The sequence below is a fragment of the Silene latifolia genome, chromosome 2, assembly GCF_048544455.1.
Source record: "Silene latifolia isolate original U9 population chromosome 2, ASM4854445v1, whole genome shotgun sequence".
Classification (NCBI taxonomy): domain Eukaryota; kingdom Viridiplantae; phylum Streptophyta; class Magnoliopsida; order Caryophyllales; family Caryophyllaceae; genus Silene; species Silene latifolia.
Window position 1 is genome coordinate 175,356,914 of NC_133527.1, and position 20,752 is coordinate 175,377,665.

A 20,752-nucleotide genomic window follows, 5' to 3' on the forward strand; every position below is an offset into this window, starting at 1 on the left:
GTCTGATGTGAGCAGAACTATTACAAATAACTACTCCGTAATACGTAAGAGTACAAAAAAATTAACTAATACGGGGTAACATTGATGTACACTGGCAATGCAATCCAAAACTTATGTACAATTCAGTAAAAAAATTCTGAATGTAAAAAATGACGGTATTCAGCAGCTTATGCCAGGAATTTACAAAGAACTTAACAGTGGCACAGAAAAAAAAAATGGCACTACAATTACAAAATAATGTAAAAAGGGTGAAATTGAGAAGCGTGATATAATCGCTAATGTGTTCATGGTATGTGTTGATCACTGGCAGTGTACGGACTGTGGGGACTAATAGAGGGAGGAGTCCACCCTGAGAGATCATACTGTGAGGAAGCAATGGGAGTGGTATGACTGGTATCGGGTGAGAATTCTGACATGGTATCACCCATGGGTCCCATTGACGGCCAGACAAAGGCCGGTTTGAAAGGCGGTACACTAGGTGCAGGTATTGAGCCTGACAAAATCTGAACCATTGCCTGTGTTTTGGGCCGTTCGCTAGCTATCGGGTGGGAGCACGCCAAGCCTAAGAGTAAAACCCGTTCTGCTTCCTCTGCCACGTACTCCTTCCCGAGCCTCTCATCAATTGCGCCTAAGATGGATCCTTCTCGGTGCTTTGACCATACCCAGTCAACAAGACAGTGATAGCCGTCTCTCTTGGTCCATGGCCGGAGACCACAAGCCACCTCGAGAATCACAGCTCCAAATCCATACACATCGGACTCCCGAGTGGCCTTTCCTGTGTGGAAACACTCAGGGGCAATGTACCCCATTGTGCCATGTACTCCATCGCCTTCCATTTCAGCGTAGGAGGTCTTTTCATGGTCGACAGCCCTAGCAAGGCCGAAATCACCAAGACGGGCATTGAAGTGGTCGTCAAGCATGACGTTGCTTGCCTTCAAGTCCCGGTGTATGACCTTATCATCGTACTCATAGTGGAGATAGTGTAGGGCCGATGCCACCCCTTTTAGGGCCTTGTACCGGAGATCCCAACTTAGGGGTGTCTCAGAGTCCTCGCAGAAGATGTGCTTGTCTAGGCTTCCGTTTGGCATGTACTCGTACACTAGAAGGAGCATTCCATTCTGGTGGCACCATCCTGAAACGAGTACGATTTCATGTCATTACACATCGGTCAAAACTTTTAAGAGTGATGTTGGACTTTATATTATTGTCAATTCATTAATATCGGACAATTTCAATTCAACTGCTGACGAATAATCAATACAAATACAATGAGATTCAACCGACATTTCAACATCATTGTTTCATTCAAGTCTCTTTTTTGGCTGCCTTAATCCAATTGCAAAAATAGGATAGGATAGGATACAGCCAAGAAATTTCAGGGAAACCTCAAATGGAAGATAAGTCAGCCGTATGAATGAACTCACTCGAAAGGACCACCTCGATGAATCATAGTAGTATTCCAATCGGGAAAAGAAATACGACACGAAATCATCAACCACATCGAATCCCATATTGAAACTAACCTATGTACTCGGTCAATTTTTAACGATACAAAAGAAATAACAGCATGTTAGAGTGTAAGACCGACCAACAACTACAAGAACAACAATTCACAATGCAAAATCGCCTTGCATCCCAACACTTGAGAGATCGATTTTTTTTCCAAAATGGGTTTATTTATCAAATTAATTACCGACATAAGTTGGGTTTCAAAATATTAACCAACAATGGGTCCACGTAGGATCGGCTTTTGCGAAGCTAGGTGAGGAAGTCAAACCGCTCACTCGGTTGGTAACTTTAAGTCAAAACGCCAACCGGCATGGCGACTTGACGGTGAGAGATTTCAACCTACCTGAGAGATGGAAACAAATTTGCAAAAAATTAAGCCAAATTCTCTTATAGATCGAGTCGCCAAGTGGGACGGCATTTTGAAGTCAAGTCGCCATCCCCATGGAGATTTGCTTTGAAATACAAAAATGAGGTTTGGTTGGGCAATAAGTGACACATTGAGTTGAGTTAGGGGTGAGCAAAAATATACTATACGGTTTTATAATACGGATACAATACGGTATATGGTTTGAGTTATACGGTCCGTATATACGATACGAAAATCCGTATATACGATACCGTATCCGGGTCAGGCAAAAACGATACCGTATATACGGTTTGAAGTTTTTGTATAGAAAAATAAAAAAAAATGCAAAGTTCCTCTTTCAACTCCACTCTTTTAATGTTTTTTACGACGTTTTTTTACTAATTTATCTTAATAAACAAAAATCAGTCCTTTATAAGAGTAAAATTGAATGCAGAATCAAGAACCACAATTAACGCAATTTAACAACAATTATATCATAAAATTGAATGCCAATGAAACCGAAAACAACATACCTAACAACTTGACGAGATTCCGATGTCGCAACCGATTGATAATAGTAAGTTCAGCCAAGAAATCATCTCTACTTTTAATCTCATCCCTAGAAAACTTCTTGACTGCAACCTCCACACTTACATTAGGCAGCAACGCCTTATACACAGTCCCATACCCGCCTTGACCCAACTTATACTTGTCGTCAAAATTATCCGTCGCCTTTCTCAATTCCCTGTACTCGAATTCCCTAGGCTGACCCGGTAAACTCTGCAGCGCCCCTAATAAACCCGGGTCAGATCGGTTCCGGTTTTTTCTTTTCCAACAAGTCCACCCTGTAAAAATTGATACCAGTAACAGAATAACCCCAAGAGAAATCCCAATTCCCAGGAACATGGTCGTATTACGACTAGGTTTAGGATTAGGGTTTCCGAGATACTCGACAGTAAGATTCCAGCCATTAACGCAGTGTAACTCGGCGATCTGATCGCCGTTGGACCCCGAGAATCCGAAGTAAGACGTAGGGTTTACGATTTTCCCCAAATCAACGCCGGTGACGTTCATCACCGGCGTCGCCGGCATAATCACCGTAGCGTTTTGTTCATTAAGCTCGGCGATGTACACCGTGAGCTCCTTTTTTGTTCCGCCGTCGTAATTGATCCATACCTTGTGAAACAACGTCACATTAGCCTGCGGCGTTAGCGTAATATTGAATTTTGACAACGAAACCGTTTTTTTCGATTTAATCGAGTTAATATCGAGTCCTACGTGGTTCGAATCCGGATCATAATCGCCGTTTTTGAAAGTATCAAATTCTACGGCGAGGAATTTGTTCTCAGGCTTACCATCGGAACTACCATTGGTAAGGCCGAGAAACTCGCCGGAGCTCGCCGGAGTTACGGCAAGGTCCGGGGAGAGAACGAAGGTCATCCCTTCACCGGCAGTGTAAAGTTGACCGTTGGAATTATTGAGGCGGTAAAAGTTAAGAATGAAGGTTGTGTTGAATGAAGCTACCGTAGAGCCATTGTCTTTCCACATTAGGAAAGGCTGGTTAAACATGGCTCGGCCGATTAGGTTCGAATACGGATAGTTGCTGGCGGAGTCGGGTGTTATTTGGATGGCGTCAGGGTTTATCGTCGTGTGCGTGGCCACTGAGAAATTGTTAATGTCTGTAAGATGGAAGGGGAGTCCGAACGTGTAGTTCAAGTGTTTTATCTTATCCGCGGCTGAGGGAATAACCAGGGCCGCGGATAGGACTATAAGAGCGAAAATGGGTAGAATGGATTTTGGTGGCGGCAAGTTCATGAGTGGTTTTGGACCAAATGAAAATGCTTGAGGAATAAATTATTGAGTATGGAATGAAATTTTGTTTGTTAGTGTCAACTGGAATAATTCAATCAAGGAGAATGTGGAATTGGAACAATAATAATACTATAGTTTAAAGCTTTACAGGGATGTTTATACTTTTATGATTTGTATGTATAAGAATTGTATTTTAAGTATAATGATGAATGGGGGGAGTTGATAGATTATGCAATAATCAACTATAAATGGGTCAAAAAGTTGAATATTAGTGAGACATAAATACATAATACATGATGAATATGATATAATGTAGATGAAGTGGATTTGGAATTTAGCTGGACTTTGAACATTAATATAGTTCCGGGAAGTTGCACTATTGAACATGTCTTATTTGTGCGTGGTGACTGGTGACTTTGTGAAAGTTGGACTCAGACCTGGCAAACCCGATCCGACTCGACAAAACCGATCCGATTCACCCGATATCGAACCCGTCTGACACCCGAAAATACAAAACAATCATAACACCTGAAAGTATGAAACCGACCCAGTCCGATCTGACATAACCCGATTCTTATTAACATCCGATAATCGATATAACCCGAACCTCACGACACTGAAGCCGATTAAACCCGACAAGGAACAAACCCGACCTGATAAAACTCGACTATCCGATACAAACCTGAATAAGACTATGTTAACGTTAAATTTATAAATTAAAAGTTTTTTTTGTACTTTTTTGTTTTTTTTTAATTATTACTATGAATGTCGATGTCTAAAATATATGAGTCCACTAGAATCGTACAAGTGTTAACATTTAGTTTATTTTAACTCCTAGATATATGAGTTTGACTAAATTTATGTTTCTATTTTAATTGTGTGCATATATATACACTTTTTTTTCGTTGTATATAACAGATTAATGTAGTTTTTTTTATGATTTATAGAAACTTAGTTGAGATTAGTAACTTTGCATAAATTTTCAAAGGAACGTAAATGACAAATATATGACATACAAGTACAACCTATCATAAAACCCAAATTGGTAACTTCCTAATTTCTAGTCTTCTAGACAACGTGTCTTTGTGGGCAAGCCACAATTCATAAGTCACAAACCCACGTTGTACATAAACAGAAAAGGGAGAATGCGGCCATGTGGTTGACTTTTTTTTGGGTAATTTATGTGGGTGATTTAATTGTGGAGACTATTTTTAATTACTTCGTCCGTTTTTAGTAAGAACATCGGGTGATCGGCAAACACAGATATTTAAATAAGACGGTTTTATACATAAGGGTTTACAAAGATACTCCGTATGATTTACTCTCTTAAAGTAGTATTAGTAAACAAACAAAACTTGCTGAAATTACTCAAACAAATTGCGTGTATGTAACTTCACTCTTTTTAGACCCATAGACATGAAAATTCATTGACTTAGATCAATTAGCTCAACTGACTGATTTACCACTCAACTAAAACTTCCAACTTTTACCCACAACACTGTAAAAATTGAGCTACATATTCCCACATTCTTCTGGTAATTACTCCAATTCATCTGATTCTTTACATTTTTTAAAAAGCAAAGAATCGTAAAATTACTGATCGACCAAATTAACCCAAATAACCATAGAAACAAAGAATAGAGCCCAATAATGGAAACCCAGATACCAGTAATAGATTTACAAGAACCCCAGAAATTAAGGGAAGTATGCAGCAAATGGGGTTGCTTCAGATTAATCAATCATGGAGTTGACACAAAATTGATGGCTGAGATGAAATCTGCAATCAAAGAATTGTTTGATCGTCCATTGGAGATTAAACAGAGGAATAAAGAGGTTATTGCAGGAGGTGGGTATGTGGCTCCTAGTGAAAAGAATCCACTTTATGAAGCTTTTGGTCTTTTTGATGTTGCTTCTCCTCTTTCTGTTTCTTCCTTTTGCTCTGATCTTCAAGCCTCTCCTCATACAAGGTTCTCTCTTTTTCTTTTCTGTTTTTTTTACGGCTTCGGTGTCGGTCATTTGTTTAAAATGTAAGAATTGAAGGTAAATAATTGACGGAGACGCCCAAAGTGAGTGTTATTAAATTTGTTTTATTGATAAGTTCCGTTATCGGGCCTGGGCCGCACCCGCATGAAGGAGAGAGAGTCCGACTTATAAGTCCAATGAGGTTCCATCCCAAAACCAATTGGCAATGGGCGGAGTAACTCGTCCCTATTCAGGGAGATTGGATTTTTTTTAAGTCTTTCGTCCAACTGCAATTTCTGGCCCAGTTTTTCTTTTTCTATTTTTCATGCCCAGGTCTTTGTTTTAGTTTTTTTCAACCATGGGCTCCGATACCATGATAAGTTCCGTTATCGGGCCTAGGCCGCACCCGCATGAAGGAAAGAGAGTCCGACTTATAAGTCCAATGAGGTTTTATCCCAAAACCAATTGGCAATGGGCGGAGTAACTCCTTGGTTTATATGATAGACAACTCTCTCCTCTTTTTCCAATGTGGGATACTCACATGTGCCTTTATCTTGGGTGAGCTGTATCTTGACATTTATGGAATGCAGTTTGATTAAAATAGTGACTATATTGAATTTATGATTGTTTTAAGCGTAGGACAGATATACCCGTCTTAAATGAAAATTTGCCTAGTGTCACATAACATGAACCATGAGTACTTTCAAGTGTACTAATGCTTTTTAAAAGCATGATTAAATTTAAATATTGGTAATGAGGTGGTTTGTCGTCCTCGTGACTCGTTGACTCGGACTGACTGGACTGATTGGACTGGACTGAACGGAAGAACAGGAACGAATCGAATCGAATCGAATCAATCGAATCAATCAATCGAATCAATCGAATGGATGGTATAGTCATTAGTCACGGTACTGATTGGGATGTAGCAAACTAAACAGAAAGAACCTGACGTGAAATTAAGTCCAAAAGAACAAGTCGTACTTACTACGGAGTACTTGCTAGAGTTGCTTATGGAATATTTATAGGTAGGATCCTAATTGTAATAAGGGTGATGGGGCATATTCTGCACCGCTGACCAAGTCAACACATTAGACAAGGTCAAAGATATGCACAGCAAGTCAACGACTTAGACAACCTAGCCGTCTGACCCATCGGCTGTCAACTGGGTCCCATGTCAACCCGCCGGTAGGGACACATATCCGCGTGCTCATATCCAAGACCCCTCGGCGGCGGGTCACGGCGCCGCCCGGCCCCCATAGGTCCCTCGGCCGAGGGGTAGATCGATCTTTCCACCGCTAGCCACTTGGCCACTTGGCCCACGTGACAAAAGGTGTTTTATAAATACTCCTCAACCTTCATTGAGGAAAGGATCCAATCCAGAAATACATAACTTGACCTAAGTACACTATTCATCTGGTATAATCTTCCTTATCTCTCTACAATATATTCCTAGCCAATTAGCATACAACTTATACATCTAAGTTTACTGACTTGGGCGTCGGAGTGGGTACGCTTGGCTCAAAGCCAAGCCCTCAGTTCGTTCATTGTTGCAGGAGAAGCCGAGAGGAACGATTAAGACCAAAGGAGAATCCAACTCAAGACATCATTCAACAAGCCACGGGTGGTAACTATACTTGCTCTGGAATTACACCCGGAACAATTGGCGCCGTCTGTGGGAAAGACACTAAAAGCTAGTCACATTCATTCCCAAACCAAAAAAAAAAAAAAAAAAAAAACAACAAAAACCCACCCAAAAAGCTAAGAAGATGTCAAAAGAACAAGAGGTGTTCGAATCGACGAGCCCCTCCACCCGGATGATACCTTCAACAATTCTCGAGTCATGCGGCCCTCCGCCGGCGGAGTAATCCAACCGGAGTTCGGGATGCCAATAACACCGGATGCGCGACGCTTCGCCAACCAAGTCACCCTCATGGGACATGTGGTCGACGTGGCATTGCTAAAGCAAATCCTGGACCTCATCGGTAGGACGTCGGCTCACACTGTCACACCGACAAGAGCGGCGGGACCCGTCCAGGAGACCGGGGCCTTAACGTGACTCAAGAGACTTGAACGAGCACCTTTGGAAGAGGTTGGCCTGTTGAAACACAGGAGGAGCCGAATGCTAGTGATGGACATAAGTCCCGACCGCACTCGCGGGGACGGCGTCACCGCAGCAGCCCACGAGGCCCACTCCGGAGGAATGAAAGAAGTCCGACCCATCGTAGTCGGAGAAGAAGAAGCCCGACTCGCCGAGTCGGGAAGAAGTCCCTCCCGCTACGAGGAGAGGAGTCGGGCTAGAAATGCGAGGAGCCGATCGCCACGTGTCGTCGGCATGTGATCGACGACCCCTCGGCGCCTACGTCCTAGAAGTCCGGGTGCCAACTAAGCTCAAGTTGCCACCCATATCATACAAAGGGGAGGGTGATCCAGCCGACCACGCTGAGGCTTTCGAGTCTCACATGTCAGTATGGGAGCAGCCCGATGAAGTATGGTGCCGAGTTTTCCCAACAACATTGCATGGGATGGCTCAAAGTTGGTACAAGGGGCTCCCCGACGGCTCGATGTACTACTACGCCGACCTAAGGGACGCCTTTCTAGCCCAGTACTCTTGCAACAAGAGAAGGGCCGTGGAGACATCGGACCTCCTAACTATCAAACGGGAAGGGGGCGAGTCTCTACGAAGCTACATGAAGAGGTTCGACGGAAAGGTCAGCAGATTCGGAGATTAATCCGAATCGGCGGCCTTCGCGCTGATGAAAGGCCTCCCAAGGGGAGATTTGAAAAATGAGCTCATCAAGTGCGGAGGCTTGGGCTTGGATGCCGCCAGGAAGAAGGCTGACCAAGCCATCAAGGTAGAAGACTATCACAAGACGTGGCTAGGCCCGAGCGAGGCCGAGCACTCGAAAAAAAAGAGCCGCCGGGGAGGACAACCCGCATGAAAGACGCCGTGACAACAACGGGTCACGGTCCGAAGAAAGACGCCGTGACAATAATAGGTCACGGCCGACAAATCTGCCGCCAGAAACAGGACTCGGCGGGCGCCGGTGGAGTTCGGGAACGTACCACCGAGGCGGTATAACGATAAAACCCCTCTCGTCGTATCGGCCGCCAAGTCTTCGCCCGAGCAAAGCGAGGGGCCGAAGTGGGAGAGACCCCAAAACCAAAAAGTGACGGTGACACGAGCCGATCTTGTGAGTACCACGGCCACACCGGCCATCTAACAACGATCGCCAGCATCGAAGAATGCCATTCAAGAGCGATCCGGAAGGGGAGCCTCGGCAAGTACGTTGCCAAAAGTCAAAAGACCGACGCCGCGATTCAGAGAAGAAATCCGTCTTGAACGGATAGGAGTGATCCACGTTGTCATCGGGGCCACGAGAACGGAGGGTCCGCTCATGGGTACAAACGACACCTGAACGAGCTCTATCAGGCCATCAACTTTGTGCCCAACACAAAGCCACCCCCCTCTTCCAACATCCCCGACATAACTATCGGAAGAAAGGACTACGAAGGAGTCATCGCTCCTCACAGCGACCCACTTGTAGTCAATTTGGACATATCCAACCACCTGGTCAAAAGGTGCCTGATTGACACAGGCGCATACACGAATATCATGTTCAGGGAGTGCTTCCTCAGCCTCGGCCTGAAGGTCAAGGACTTAAGCCCCGCACCAACCCGCTATACGATTTCTCGGGGGCGGACCGGTACCACTGGGATCAATCGGACTCCGTAACGTTCGGCGAAAGGAATGCGGCCAAGAATGTCCTAGCCGAGTTCGTGGTCATCGACGGCTCATCCGCCTACAACGTTCTCATAGGCGCGTCACTCGAGCGAGGCCGACGCATGATGTCCATCGGGCCCTAACATTGATGTACGTCTCGGACCGGGGAAGCGCATAAGCTCGTCTCCAAAGACGAGAATGACGAGGTGGTGAACGCCCGGATAGGCGCGAGGAGGATGCAACATGCAATCCCTTAAGGTGGCAAAGAAATCGGAGAAAGGGAAAGGTCTATCCTTACAACAGGAGAGCGACCTCATGGATGTAACTAGCGGCTAACTGGGGAGGTACGCCTTCAACGGGCCATTAGGACGCCGGAAATCTCGGGAATACTCCATGTAACGTCGGAGGTGTCCAAAACAGCTGTGGGCACCCCGACGCATGTTTTTACCTAAATGAAAAATCATCCAAGTCTTCCATCAGAATGTACGCTCCTCCCATAGTCACTAGAAGGAGCAGACGCCGGCTCACACTGTCATACCGACAAGAGCGGCAGTCTCTATCAGTAAGCGGATGTCAGCTCACACTGTCACACCGACAAGAGCGGCAGTCTCTATGAAGAAACAGGCGCCGTCGCAGTCACCCCAAGTAGTAGACGCCACGACAGTCACCCCAAGAGGTTTGACGCCGTCGCAGTCACTCCAAGTGGTAGACGCCACGACGCGTCTCTATGAAGAAAACAGCGCCGTCGCAGTCACCCCAAGTAGTAGACGCCACGACAGTCACCCCAAGAGGTTTGACGCCGTCGCAGTCACTCCAAGTGGTAGACGCCACGGCAGTCTCTATGAAGAAAACAGCGCCGTCGCAGTCACCCCAAGTAGTAGACGCCACGACAGTCACCCCAAGAGGTTTGACGCCGTCGCAGTCACTCCAAGTGGTAGACGCCACGGCAGTCTCTATGAAGAAACAGCGCCGTCGCGTCACCCCAAGTAGTAGACGCCACGACAGTCACCCCAAGAGGTTTGACGCCGTCGCAGTCACTCCAAGTGGTAGACGCCACGACAGTCTCTATGAAGAAACAGGCGCCGTCGCAGTCACCCCAAGTAGTAGACGCCACGACAGTCACCCCAAGAGGTTTGACGCCGTCGCAGTCACTCCAAGTGGTAGACGCCACGGCAGTCTCTATGAAGAAACAGGCGCCGTCGCAGTCACCCCAAGTAGTAGACGCCACGACAGTCACCCCAAGAGGTTTGACGCCGTCGCAGTCACTCCAAGTGGTAGACGCCACTAGTCTCTATGAAGAAACAGGCGCCGTCGCAGTCACCCCAAGTAGTAGACGCCACGACAGTCACCCCAAGAGGTTTGACGCCGTCGCAGTCACTCCAAGTGGTAGACGCCACGGCAGTCTCTATGAAGAAACAGACGCCACGGCAGTCACCCCAAGAGGTTTGACGCCGTCGCAGTCACTCCAAGTGGTAGACGCCACGGCAGTCGATAACAAGAAGCAGATGCTGGCTCACACTGTCACACACTGACAAGAGCGGCAATCACCGCTAGGAAGCAGACACCTCGATGGCAATGACCAGCGCAGGTGATGCTCGCAGAGTGTTCAAAACGCCTTGGAAGCGTTAACACAATTGAGATACGCACTCTAGACTGCCTCGCCCAAGCCGAGGCAGGAACAAAAGAGACACTCAATTAATAACGGAAGGAGACCTAGGGCCCGGCTTACTAGGCCCGGCGTCGGCAGAAGACATGTTTACAACGAACTTACAAAATTAAAAATTGGAAAGTTTGTTGGTTTACCTTGAAGAAAACGCTCGCCGGAGTAACAACTCTGGAAATTAGAAGACAAAGAAACCCTTGGAAGTTTAGAGAGAAGGAAATTTCGGAGAATGAAATTGGTGGCCAATTTTTCGGAGCAATTACCCTATTTATAAGGAAAAGCCCATGAAGCAGGACCAATCAGCAAACAGCCCATGAAGCGTCAACCAATCAGCGTGCAGACACGTGTCGGACATGCAACCACGGGATGTCAATCGTTGCAACGATTATGTCAATCAATGCAACAAGTGACCAAACGTCTTCAACACGCCTATTCAAATCTCTCCGCCTATTCACCTTCCTCAACAAATTCCCAAGCATCCGTTCTCCACGGCCACATAATCAACCAAGCTAGACACCGCCGGCCGGGGGCAATCAAAAATAACCGGCAGTATCAACCTCGGTCTCGGCCAGCGTCCCTTTCTTTTCCACATCGGATGCCCAATACACATCCATGTGGAGGGGGGATATGGTACGGCCTAAGAAAGACTAGGCAGAGCAGAAGAAGCCGATGCAGGAAAATTTTCTACAAACTACTTGCGCAGAATATACGCTCAGACGTACATCGAAACCCATACCACGGCATAGACTACGCTGGGGGCAAATTGATGGGGCATATTCTGCACCGCTGACCAAGTCAACACATTAGACAAGGTCAAAGATATCCACAGCAAGTCAACGACTTAGACAACCTAGCCGATGCAGCACATCGTCCTGTCAACCTGGGTCCCGGCATGTCAACCTGCCAGCCGGGACACATATCCGCGTGCTCATATCCAAGACCCCTCGGCGGCGGGTCACCAGCGCCCGCCGGCCAGCCATAGGTCCCTCGGCCGAGGGGTAGATCAGTCTTTCCACCTGCTAGCCACTTGGCCACTTGGCCACTACGTGACAAAAGGTGAAGTCTATAAATACTCCTCAACCTTCATTGAGGAAATGATCCAATCCAGAAATACATAACTTGACCTAAGTACACTATTCATCTGGTATAATCTTCCTTATCTCTCTACAATATATTCCTAGCCAATTAGCATACAACTTATACATCTAAGTTTACTGACTTGGGCGTCGGAGTGGGTACGCTTGGCTCAAAGCCAAGCCCTCGCCTCGTTCATTGTTGCGGGGAGAGGCCGAGAGGAACGATTAAGACCAAAGGAGAATCCAACTCAAGACATCATTCAACAAGCCACGGGTGGTAACTATACTTGCTCTGGAATTACACCCGGAACAAAGGGAATCTCCAAAAGTTCATGAATTTCTTATTCTTAGTCATAAGATTGGTGTGAATTTCTGTGAAAGGCTTACTAATTTCCATTTTCCAAGGTTTGGATTTTGCTCTGAAGATGAATGTGTATCTTGGTCAAAGTGGATAATAATGAGACAATGTCAAAGCAAAAACACGTTCAGTTTCCTGAGAGTTTTCCTGTTGGTTTCCGCCTTTCCGGTGTTCTAGAGGAAGTAAACCATCAGCCTAAATGCTTATAGGACTGTTTGGAGTCGCGATCATCTCAATTTTGTAGAAGGAACGAATAGGTCAACTTCTATTAATTAAAACCCTTAGACCACATCCATCATGACTCATTTGAAAGACCCTAATAGCTGATGTAGAGTGTCCTGACTCCTGAAAGTTCATGTACAGCGAAGACGAAATTAAGCATGTGGTAAATTTTAATGACTTGTGTCATTATTTATGGATTTCAGCTCTTAGATTACATGATTGGTTATGTTGGCATAAAAGACAAGCGAATAAGGACAAGGAACACCTCTATGCTGTTCTAAGTTGCATTTCTAACAATTTACAAAATTTGATGGTGAAATGCATTTCTTTGCGTGGCAAACGATATACAGGGAGATAATAGAGAAGTATGGTCAAGCAATATCCAAGTTGGCAATCGAGATTGCTTCAAAACTGGCTACAAGCATGGGTTTGAAAGATTACAGTTTTGAAGATTGGCCGTTACAGTTCAGGATAAACAAGTATACCTTTACTCGGGAAACGCTCGGCTCCTCGGGCGTCCAGATTCATACAGACTCCGGTTTCTTGACTATACTTCAGGATGATGAAAATCTAGGGGGTCTTGAAGTCATGAATCCCTCTGGCATATTTACTGCTGTTGATCCCTTGCCTGATACTTTTTTAGTCAATCTCGGCGACATTGCTGTGGTAAGCTCCTATCCTTGTAGAATTTTACCTGCTAAATGGTAGGATTTGCGTTGGATACGAGAAATCTGTTAGTATTTGCTCCCCCCATCCGACTTTACATACCTGAGACCTTCTGATGGTAAAAAGCTAATTTATTTACCTGGTTTTACCATTGACCTAAATCAACCAAAACTTGAACCAACTTGTACTCGATTAACACAATCTGAAACCGAGCATATTGTATGCCAAATTTAGTATCTCTAATTAGAATGTCAATTAAGAAGTTCAAGAATGTTTACTTTCATGGCTGATATAATCAATCCCTTCTTTTTAAAAGCCATGGAGCAACGGAGAATTGCGTAATGTGCAACATCGGGTGCAATGCAAGGACGTGGGGATACGTTTGTCAGTAGCGACATTTCTTTCCCCATCACTGGAACAAACCATCGAAGCACATCCATCCTTTATAAAACCCGGTCACCCTCCCATTTATGCTCCCTTCACATATGAGCAGTTGAGGGGAATTCGAGCTGCAGAGAAGCTACATGCTGGTGAAGCCCTAGACCGGGTACGGTTGAGCAAGTAGTATTTTACTGATCCGATCCGTTTTAAACTGCGGTTAATTTGTCATGTAGTATGTTTGCAAGATTAATGTTGTCATAAGATCTGAATTCTGATGTTATTAGCTGAAATGTGAAGATGATGTCTGTCTCACTGATCACCATTATTTAGTAGAGCTACCATTAGAATCATTCCTAATATAGAAAGGTAAACAAATGAATGCAACGTCCAAATATGGGTTTGTAAACAAATGACCAGACGAAGGGAGTACAATTTTGTTGCCACATGATCTTAAATGGGCTGTATATAAGTAATTAAGTACTCCCTCCGTCCCGGTCATTTGTTGTCCTTTTCCATTTTAGGGTGTCTCGGTTAATTGTTGTCCTTTCTATTTTAGACTTCATTATTTAAACTCTTAATGAGCAATTTGATCATTTACACTCCATTTGTTCTACTTGTCATTTAGTAATTGGCCATCTCCTCTTTCCTTGATCTTTGTGCCAAAACAAAAGGATAACAATTGACCGGGACGGAGGGAGTATATTACTACCAGTTGTACTTCAGTAGTGCATGTGCTGTTTCCTGACCTTAGTGTCAAGTAGAGCTGTTTCCTGACCTTAGTGTCAGGTAGAGCTGATCATGGGCCGGGAAGGAGGTAATATAAATAAAATAGGGTTATTTAATGGGATTAATCCAACCTATGCCTCCCCTTCTCAAATTACCCCAACCTACATTTTATCTCATATTAATCTCATCTTGTCACTCATTTTTCTCGTATTAGACCACACCTAAATTTTACCTGTTATAACAGGTGAAGTTATTAATCAACCTGTTTCTTTCTTAATTTAAGGTTAATTCTTCTTCTCCCTCCACTAACCTTCTTCCCCTTTCTTCTTGTTACTTTAACTGATTACTTTAACTCCCCTTCAATTCGCTCCACCACCCGCCTCCGAAAACCTGCTCTCAGGAATTAAACCCCCTCGTATCCTCCAACGCCTCTTCAGTTGCCGCCGCTGTGGATATTACTACTAAGGATCTATATGATAAGATTGAGTTCAATGATGTGGATGGTGTGGCTCGGAAACAAGGCTGGATGATTACTTATAAAGGGAATGAATTGGATGCAGCCATGATAATAAATTGAAGATCTTTGATGTTCGGCATTCGCATGATGATTATGGTTTCCTTTTTTTTTATTCCATTTCATTTAATTTATCAATGGTGTTTCCGAGTACCGGGTTTTTGAATTGGGGTTTTCAGTGTTTTAATGAGGTGATGATCGATACAGCATGACATTGATGATGATCAATTTGGTCGTAGGTTAATTGAAAAGGGGATTTGTGTATTGGTAATTTGTTGTTGTTTAATTGAACTGATTGATGAAGATGAACTAATTGCAAAAATAGAAAAAGAAAAAAAAGATGAGTAAGGGTAGAGGGTAACCTGTTCATCCGGTTGCCCTTCCAATAGTGTAATACGAGAAAAATGAGTGTAAAGATGAGATTAATATGGGATAAAGCATAGGTTGGAGCATTTTGAGAAGGGGAGACATAGGTTGGATTAATCCTGTTAAATAACCCAATAAAATAAGGTGGCTGAGAGTACCATGATACACATGGGTGCATGGTATAGTTTTTAAGACCCATAAAACAGGAAAGATCATTGACTTAGATCAATCACCAAAACTTCCAATAATGGAAACCCAAATACCAGTAATAGATCTACAAGAGCCCCAGAACTTGAGGAAAGTATGCAGGAAATGGGGTTGCTTCAGATTGATCAATCATGAAGTTGACACAAAATTGATGGCGGAGATGAAATCTGCAATTAAAGAATTGTTCGATCGTCCGTTGGAGATTAAGCAGAGGAACAAAGAGGTTGTTGCAGGAAGTGGGTACATGGCTCCGAATCAAAGCCATCGACTTTTAGAAGCTTTTGGAATATTTGATGTTGCTTCTCCTCTTCCTGTTTCTTCCTTTTGCTCTGACCTTCAAGTCTCCCCTCATATAAGGTTCTCTCTTGAATTTCTTACTCTTAAATGAACTGGATTATTGTTTAGAGTCGCGATCATCTCAATTTTGTAAATGCTCAATATCAACCTAAATGCTTCTGAATCTCATACAAAACTTATATGCTGTTTTTACAAAATTTGATGGTGAAATGCATTTATTTGCGTGGGTAACAATAATATACAGGGAGATAATAGAGAGGTATAGTGAAGCGATTTCCAAGTTGACAACGGAGATTGCTTCAAAACTGGCAGCAAGCATGGGTTTGACGGATTACAGTTTCAAAGAATGGCCCTTATGTAAGATATTTCCATAAATCAAATAAGTATTATATTAATATTTAATTAAGTTATTTTATGGAAATTAAGTTGGTCCATTGTATGATGGAATTTACCTAGGATTCTGTTTCCCATAACTTACCACTCACAATTTAGGAAACTGTTCAGTTGACTCTTTGATGGCAGGAGTCTATATAAGGGGAACATATTTATTCTGATTAAGGTTCACCAAGTCTACCTCATTAAGAAAATACACCATCTAAATTGTGAGGCTGAGGGTTTAGAAGCTAAGTCAGATTTGGGGCATAACGAATTGGGTTATTTATTAAGACGGATCAAATATTTCAAGCAATGGCTGGAGGTAAGTAATCGATCTCTTTTATCGCTTCCGCATTCAGTTTGTACATGTTCATTATGAGACTAGAACATGTTATTTTAGACTATAAAACTTACAGTTGGTATCAGAGCGAGTAATCGCCTCTATCTTGCTTGAATATGAAACCTAAATTTCCGTTCTGACTTCATATGCTGCGATCTAGAATTTATTTTGCAATTATTACTGAATCAGTTTTGCGATTTGATATTGGGCCTGGAAAAATCTTCATTATTTTTCTTCTTGTTGTTACTCGCTTTTGGAACGGCAAGAGGTTAAAGATGACTAAATTAATTAGTGGAATTGAAAGCCTACATAAAGAACACGTGTTGTACTGCTTGCCTATGAACTTGCTATTTCGTTTTATTCGTTTGATTCCATATACAAGTATATATGACTCTTAAATTTGTTTTGGAATTTATTTTGCGAGTTGCATTCTCCACTGAATGTTTCAGTATTGCTAATTTACCATGTCTCAATTTCATCTTGCATAATAAATTGAATAAATCGGTAATTGCATGATATTCGCATATGTTGCTTGACTCAGCTTTGTTAATGGTCATGCATACTTTTTGTCTCTTGTGAGTTGTGATGATGGTTTCATTCGTTTCGTGTCTATTATAGTGTGGTTGTTCTGGCAACGACTTTTGAATTAGACTAATTAAGTTATTTGCTTATATGAGTTTGTCTATATACATAGAGTTGAGTATATAGACTAAAAGGTTCAATGTCAAGTGATTCAAAATTTTATTAGTTAGAGGGTAGCCACAACACCTCTAATTAATTGAAATTTTATTTTGGAATCACATGTGGAAACTAGACATTATTTGTAATTAGTCGTATGTAATATAATGAGACTTACCCACAGGAATCTTATTGTATGTATTTGTATGACTAATTAGGATGATATATTGAATCTTGTTTCTTAATCTACCCACAGGAGTTAAGAGATATATATGATTTGATAGTATTGTCATAAAGTTAAAATGTATATGTATCTAATTGAGTAAGACTTTAGCCACAGGCAAGTTTTATGTCTCTAGATTCATATTTGAGCATGATTTATATTGATAAAGCATGATTAAGTTTAAAGACTCAATTTTTGTAATAAGCATGTTATTTATTATATTTGCAGCAATTTTATCTGGGAGTTCTACTGATGTTAAATTTGACATTCCTGAATTAAATGGTGATAACTATAAGGTCTGGAAAGAGAGAATGCTACTGCAGTTGGGATGGTTAGATATTGATTATGCTATTCGGAAAGACGAACCACCTAAAGTAACTAAAGAAAGCACTAAATAAGCAATTGATCTTTATGAAAAGTGGGAGAAATCTAATCGTCTCTCCATTATGTTCATAAAGACCAGAATGTGTGCTAGTGTTCGTGGTTCTGTCGATCAGCATACTAAAGTTAAAGATCTAATTAAGGCCATCGATGAACAGTTTGCAACTTCTGATAAAGCTCTTGCTAGTACCTTAATAATGCAGTTTTCATCTTTGAGGCTCACCGAGACTAAAGGTGTGCGTGATTATATCATGCGCATGAGGGATATTTCAGCCCAACTTAAGACTTTGGAAGTTACTATGTCTGACTCTTTCCTTGTGCACTTCATTTTATGCACTCTTTCTCCAAAATATGCTCCTTTTAAGATCTCTTACAACACACATAAGGATAAATGGTCAATTAATGAACTTATGGCCATGTGTGTTCAAGAGGAGGGCAGATTGTTGATGGAGGAAGGTGAAAAGGTGAACCTTACTGTTGCTTCTTCTTCAAAGAGGCAAAAGGATCACACTAAAGATAAGGGAAAGGGAAAGATTTTTGAGCTTGACCATTAAGAAGGAGTCTACGTGTTTCTTCAGTAAAAAGAAGGGACACATGAAGATAAGCGCATTAAGTTTAAGGCTTGGCTAAAGAAGAAAGGTAATTTTCATACGTTTGTTTGTTATGAATCTAATATGGTTAATGTTAATCATAATACATGGTGGATTGATTCTGGAACTACAATCCATGTTTCGAATACCTTGCAGGGTATGACAAACCTAAGGAAACCAGTGGGAAGTGAACTTTCAATCTATTCAGGAAACCAGATTAGTTCACATGTGGAGGTCATTGGGACATGCAGTTTAATATTAAGTAGTGGTTTTATTTTGCATTTGGAAAAGACATTTTATGTTCCGAATTTCTCTAGAAATTTGATTTCAGTATCAAGACTTGTACCTTTGGGTTTTACCTTTAATTTTTCAGACTCTAGATTCAGTATTCTCAGAAATTCTGAAATTATTGGTTATGGTATTTTGTCTGATAATTTATACCGTCTTGAACTGCAAAATAATATTACTCATAATTCTATGCATGTCAATGCTTGTTTAAAACGTTGTATTATGAATGAGAATTCCTCTATATTGTGGCACCGGAGATTGGGACATATCTCCATTGAGAGGGTAAAAAGATTAGTAAAAGATGGAGTACATGATACTTTAGACTTTACTGATTTTGATACTTGTGTTAGTTGCATTAAGAGTAAGCAAACTAACATGTCTAAGAAAGGTGCAAAGAGAAATTCTAGCCTATTAGAAATCATACATACGGATATTTGTTGTCCGGACATGAACGATAATGATCCAAAATATTTTATCACCTTTATTGATGATTACTCACGTTATATGTATCTTTACTTACTTCGTTCTAAGGATGAAGCTTTTGATGCCTTTAAATTGTTTAAGGCTGAAGTAGAGAACCTATGCGGTAAGCGCATTAAGATTGTGAGATCTGATAGAGGTGGTGAATACTATGGTAGATACACTGAGAACGGACAAGCACCTGGTCCATTTGCTAAATTTCTTCAAGAGCATGAGATTGTTGCCAAATACACTATGCCTGGTTCTCCAGACCAGAATGGTGTAGCAGAAAGAAGAAATAGGACATTAATTGAGATGGTGCGTTGTATGAGAAGTAATGTTAAACTTCCTTCATTTTTGTGGGTTGATGCTCTTAAGACGGCAGCGTATATATTAAATCGGGTTCCTTCCAAGGCTGTGTCTAAGACACCTTTTGAGCTATTTAAAGGATGAGTTTGAGACATATACGCATTTGGGGATGCCCGTCGGAAGTGAGAGTGTATAATCCACAAGAAAAGAAACTTGATCCAAGGACTATTAGTGGGTATTTCATTGGATATGCCGAAAAGTCTAAGGGTTATAGGTTTTATTGTCCATCTCATAATACAAAGATTGTGGAATCAAGAAATGCTAAATTTCTTGAGAATGACTTGATCAGTGGGAGTGACCTAATTCAGGACATTGTCCTGGAGAGGGATCATCATGAAGTTCCACCCTCTGATTCAAGTGATAGATTGGTTGTCATTCACACTCCTCAAGTTCAATCGAGTGTTACACAACCAGTGATAGAAATTCCACAAAATGTCGATCAAAATATGGTAGATCATTATGAGGAAGAGGTTCACCATAAGGATGAACAAGTTCCATTAAGAAGATCTATTCGTGAAAGGAGATCGGCTATTCCTGATGATTATGAAGTATATCTACAAGAATTGGATTATAATGTTGGAGCTGATAATGATCCTATGTCGTTTTCACAAGCCGTAAGTTCTACAGATTCAAACTTATGGATGAATGCTATGAATGATGAGATGAATTCTATGGCATCTAATGGAGTTTGGGATCTCGTTGTATTGCCTGATGGTGTAAAACCTATTGGGTGCAAGTGGGTCTATAAGACTAAAAGAGATTCACTTGGCAACATCGAGAGACATAAGGCAAGACTCGTTGCTAAAGGATTCACTCAAAGGGAGGGAATTGACTACACGGAGTCCTTTTCTCCTGTATCAAAGAAAGATTTTTTTCGAATTGTCATGGCATTAGTAGCTCATTTTGATTACGAGTTACATCAGATGGATGTGAAAACAGCATTTCTCAATGGTGATTTAGAGGAAGAGGTTTATATGAAACAACCTGAAAGATTCTTCTCTAAAGATGGTGAGCATTTGGTTTGTAAGCTAAATAAGTCCATATACGGTTTAAAACAAGCTTCCCGTCACTGGTATAAGAAAGTCCATGAAGTTATGTCTTCATTCGGTTTCGAAGAAAATATAATGGATCAATGTATGTATCTTAAAGTCAGTGGGAGTAAAGTTTGTTTTCTAGTGTTGTATGTGGATGATATTTTGCTAGCAACCAATGATAAAGGGTTG

At 42.1% G+C, this 20,752-nt stretch overlaps 4 protein-coding genes across 6 annotated transcripts in view; 3 read left to right on the forward strand and 1 right to left on the reverse strand.

Moving 5' to 3' along the window:
* Positions 1-98: 98 nt before the first annotated feature.
* LOC141643419 (putative L-type lectin-domain containing receptor kinase S.5) lies at positions 99-3,753 on the reverse strand. Its single transcript, XM_074452569.1, has 2 exons — positions 2,389-3,753; positions 99-1,132 (listed from the first exon to the last, which is right to left on the reverse strand). Exons 1-2 carry the CDS (start codon positions 3,668-3,670, stop codon positions 285-287), a joined length of 2,130 nt encoding a protein of 709 aa, XP_074308670.1. The 5' UTR covers positions 3,671-3,753; the 3' UTR covers positions 99-284.
* Positions 3,754-5,025: 1,272 nt separating this feature from the next.
* The window catches only part of LOC141643420 (2-oxoglutarate-dependent dioxygenase DAO-like), a 35,897-nt gene continuing 20,170 nt past the window's right edge, over positions 5,026-20,752 (forward strand). For 2 of the 3 annotated variants that reach the window (XM_074452571.1, XM_074452572.1), the window contains exons 1-4: positions 5,026-5,634; positions 13,020-13,335; positions 13,652-15,886; positions 16,071-16,183. In XM_074452571.1, coding sequence (XP_074308672.1) covers positions 5,318-5,634; positions 13,020-13,335; positions 13,652-13,900 — 882 coding nt within the window. In that variant the 5' untranslated portion in view covers positions 5,026-5,317 and the 3' untranslated portion in view covers positions 13,901-15,886; positions 16,071-16,183. Of the gene's footprint in view, positions 5,635-13,019; positions 13,336-13,651; positions 15,887-16,070; positions 16,524-20,752 lie in introns of all 3 variants that reach the window. The other variant, XM_074452570.1, reaches the window with a different exon arrangement.
* LOC141641680 (2-oxoglutarate-dependent dioxygenase DAO-like) lies at positions 15,570-15,917 on the forward strand. The gene has a single exon (XM_074450335.1). The coding sequence runs from the start codon at positions 15,570-15,572 to the stop codon at positions 15,915-15,917; it is 348 nt and encodes a 115-aa protein (XP_074306436.1).
* Positions 17,907-18,377, forward strand: LOC141641682 (uncharacterized). The gene has a single exon (XM_074450336.1). The coding sequence runs from the start codon at positions 17,907-17,909 to the stop codon at positions 18,375-18,377; it is 471 nt and encodes a 156-aa protein (XP_074306437.1).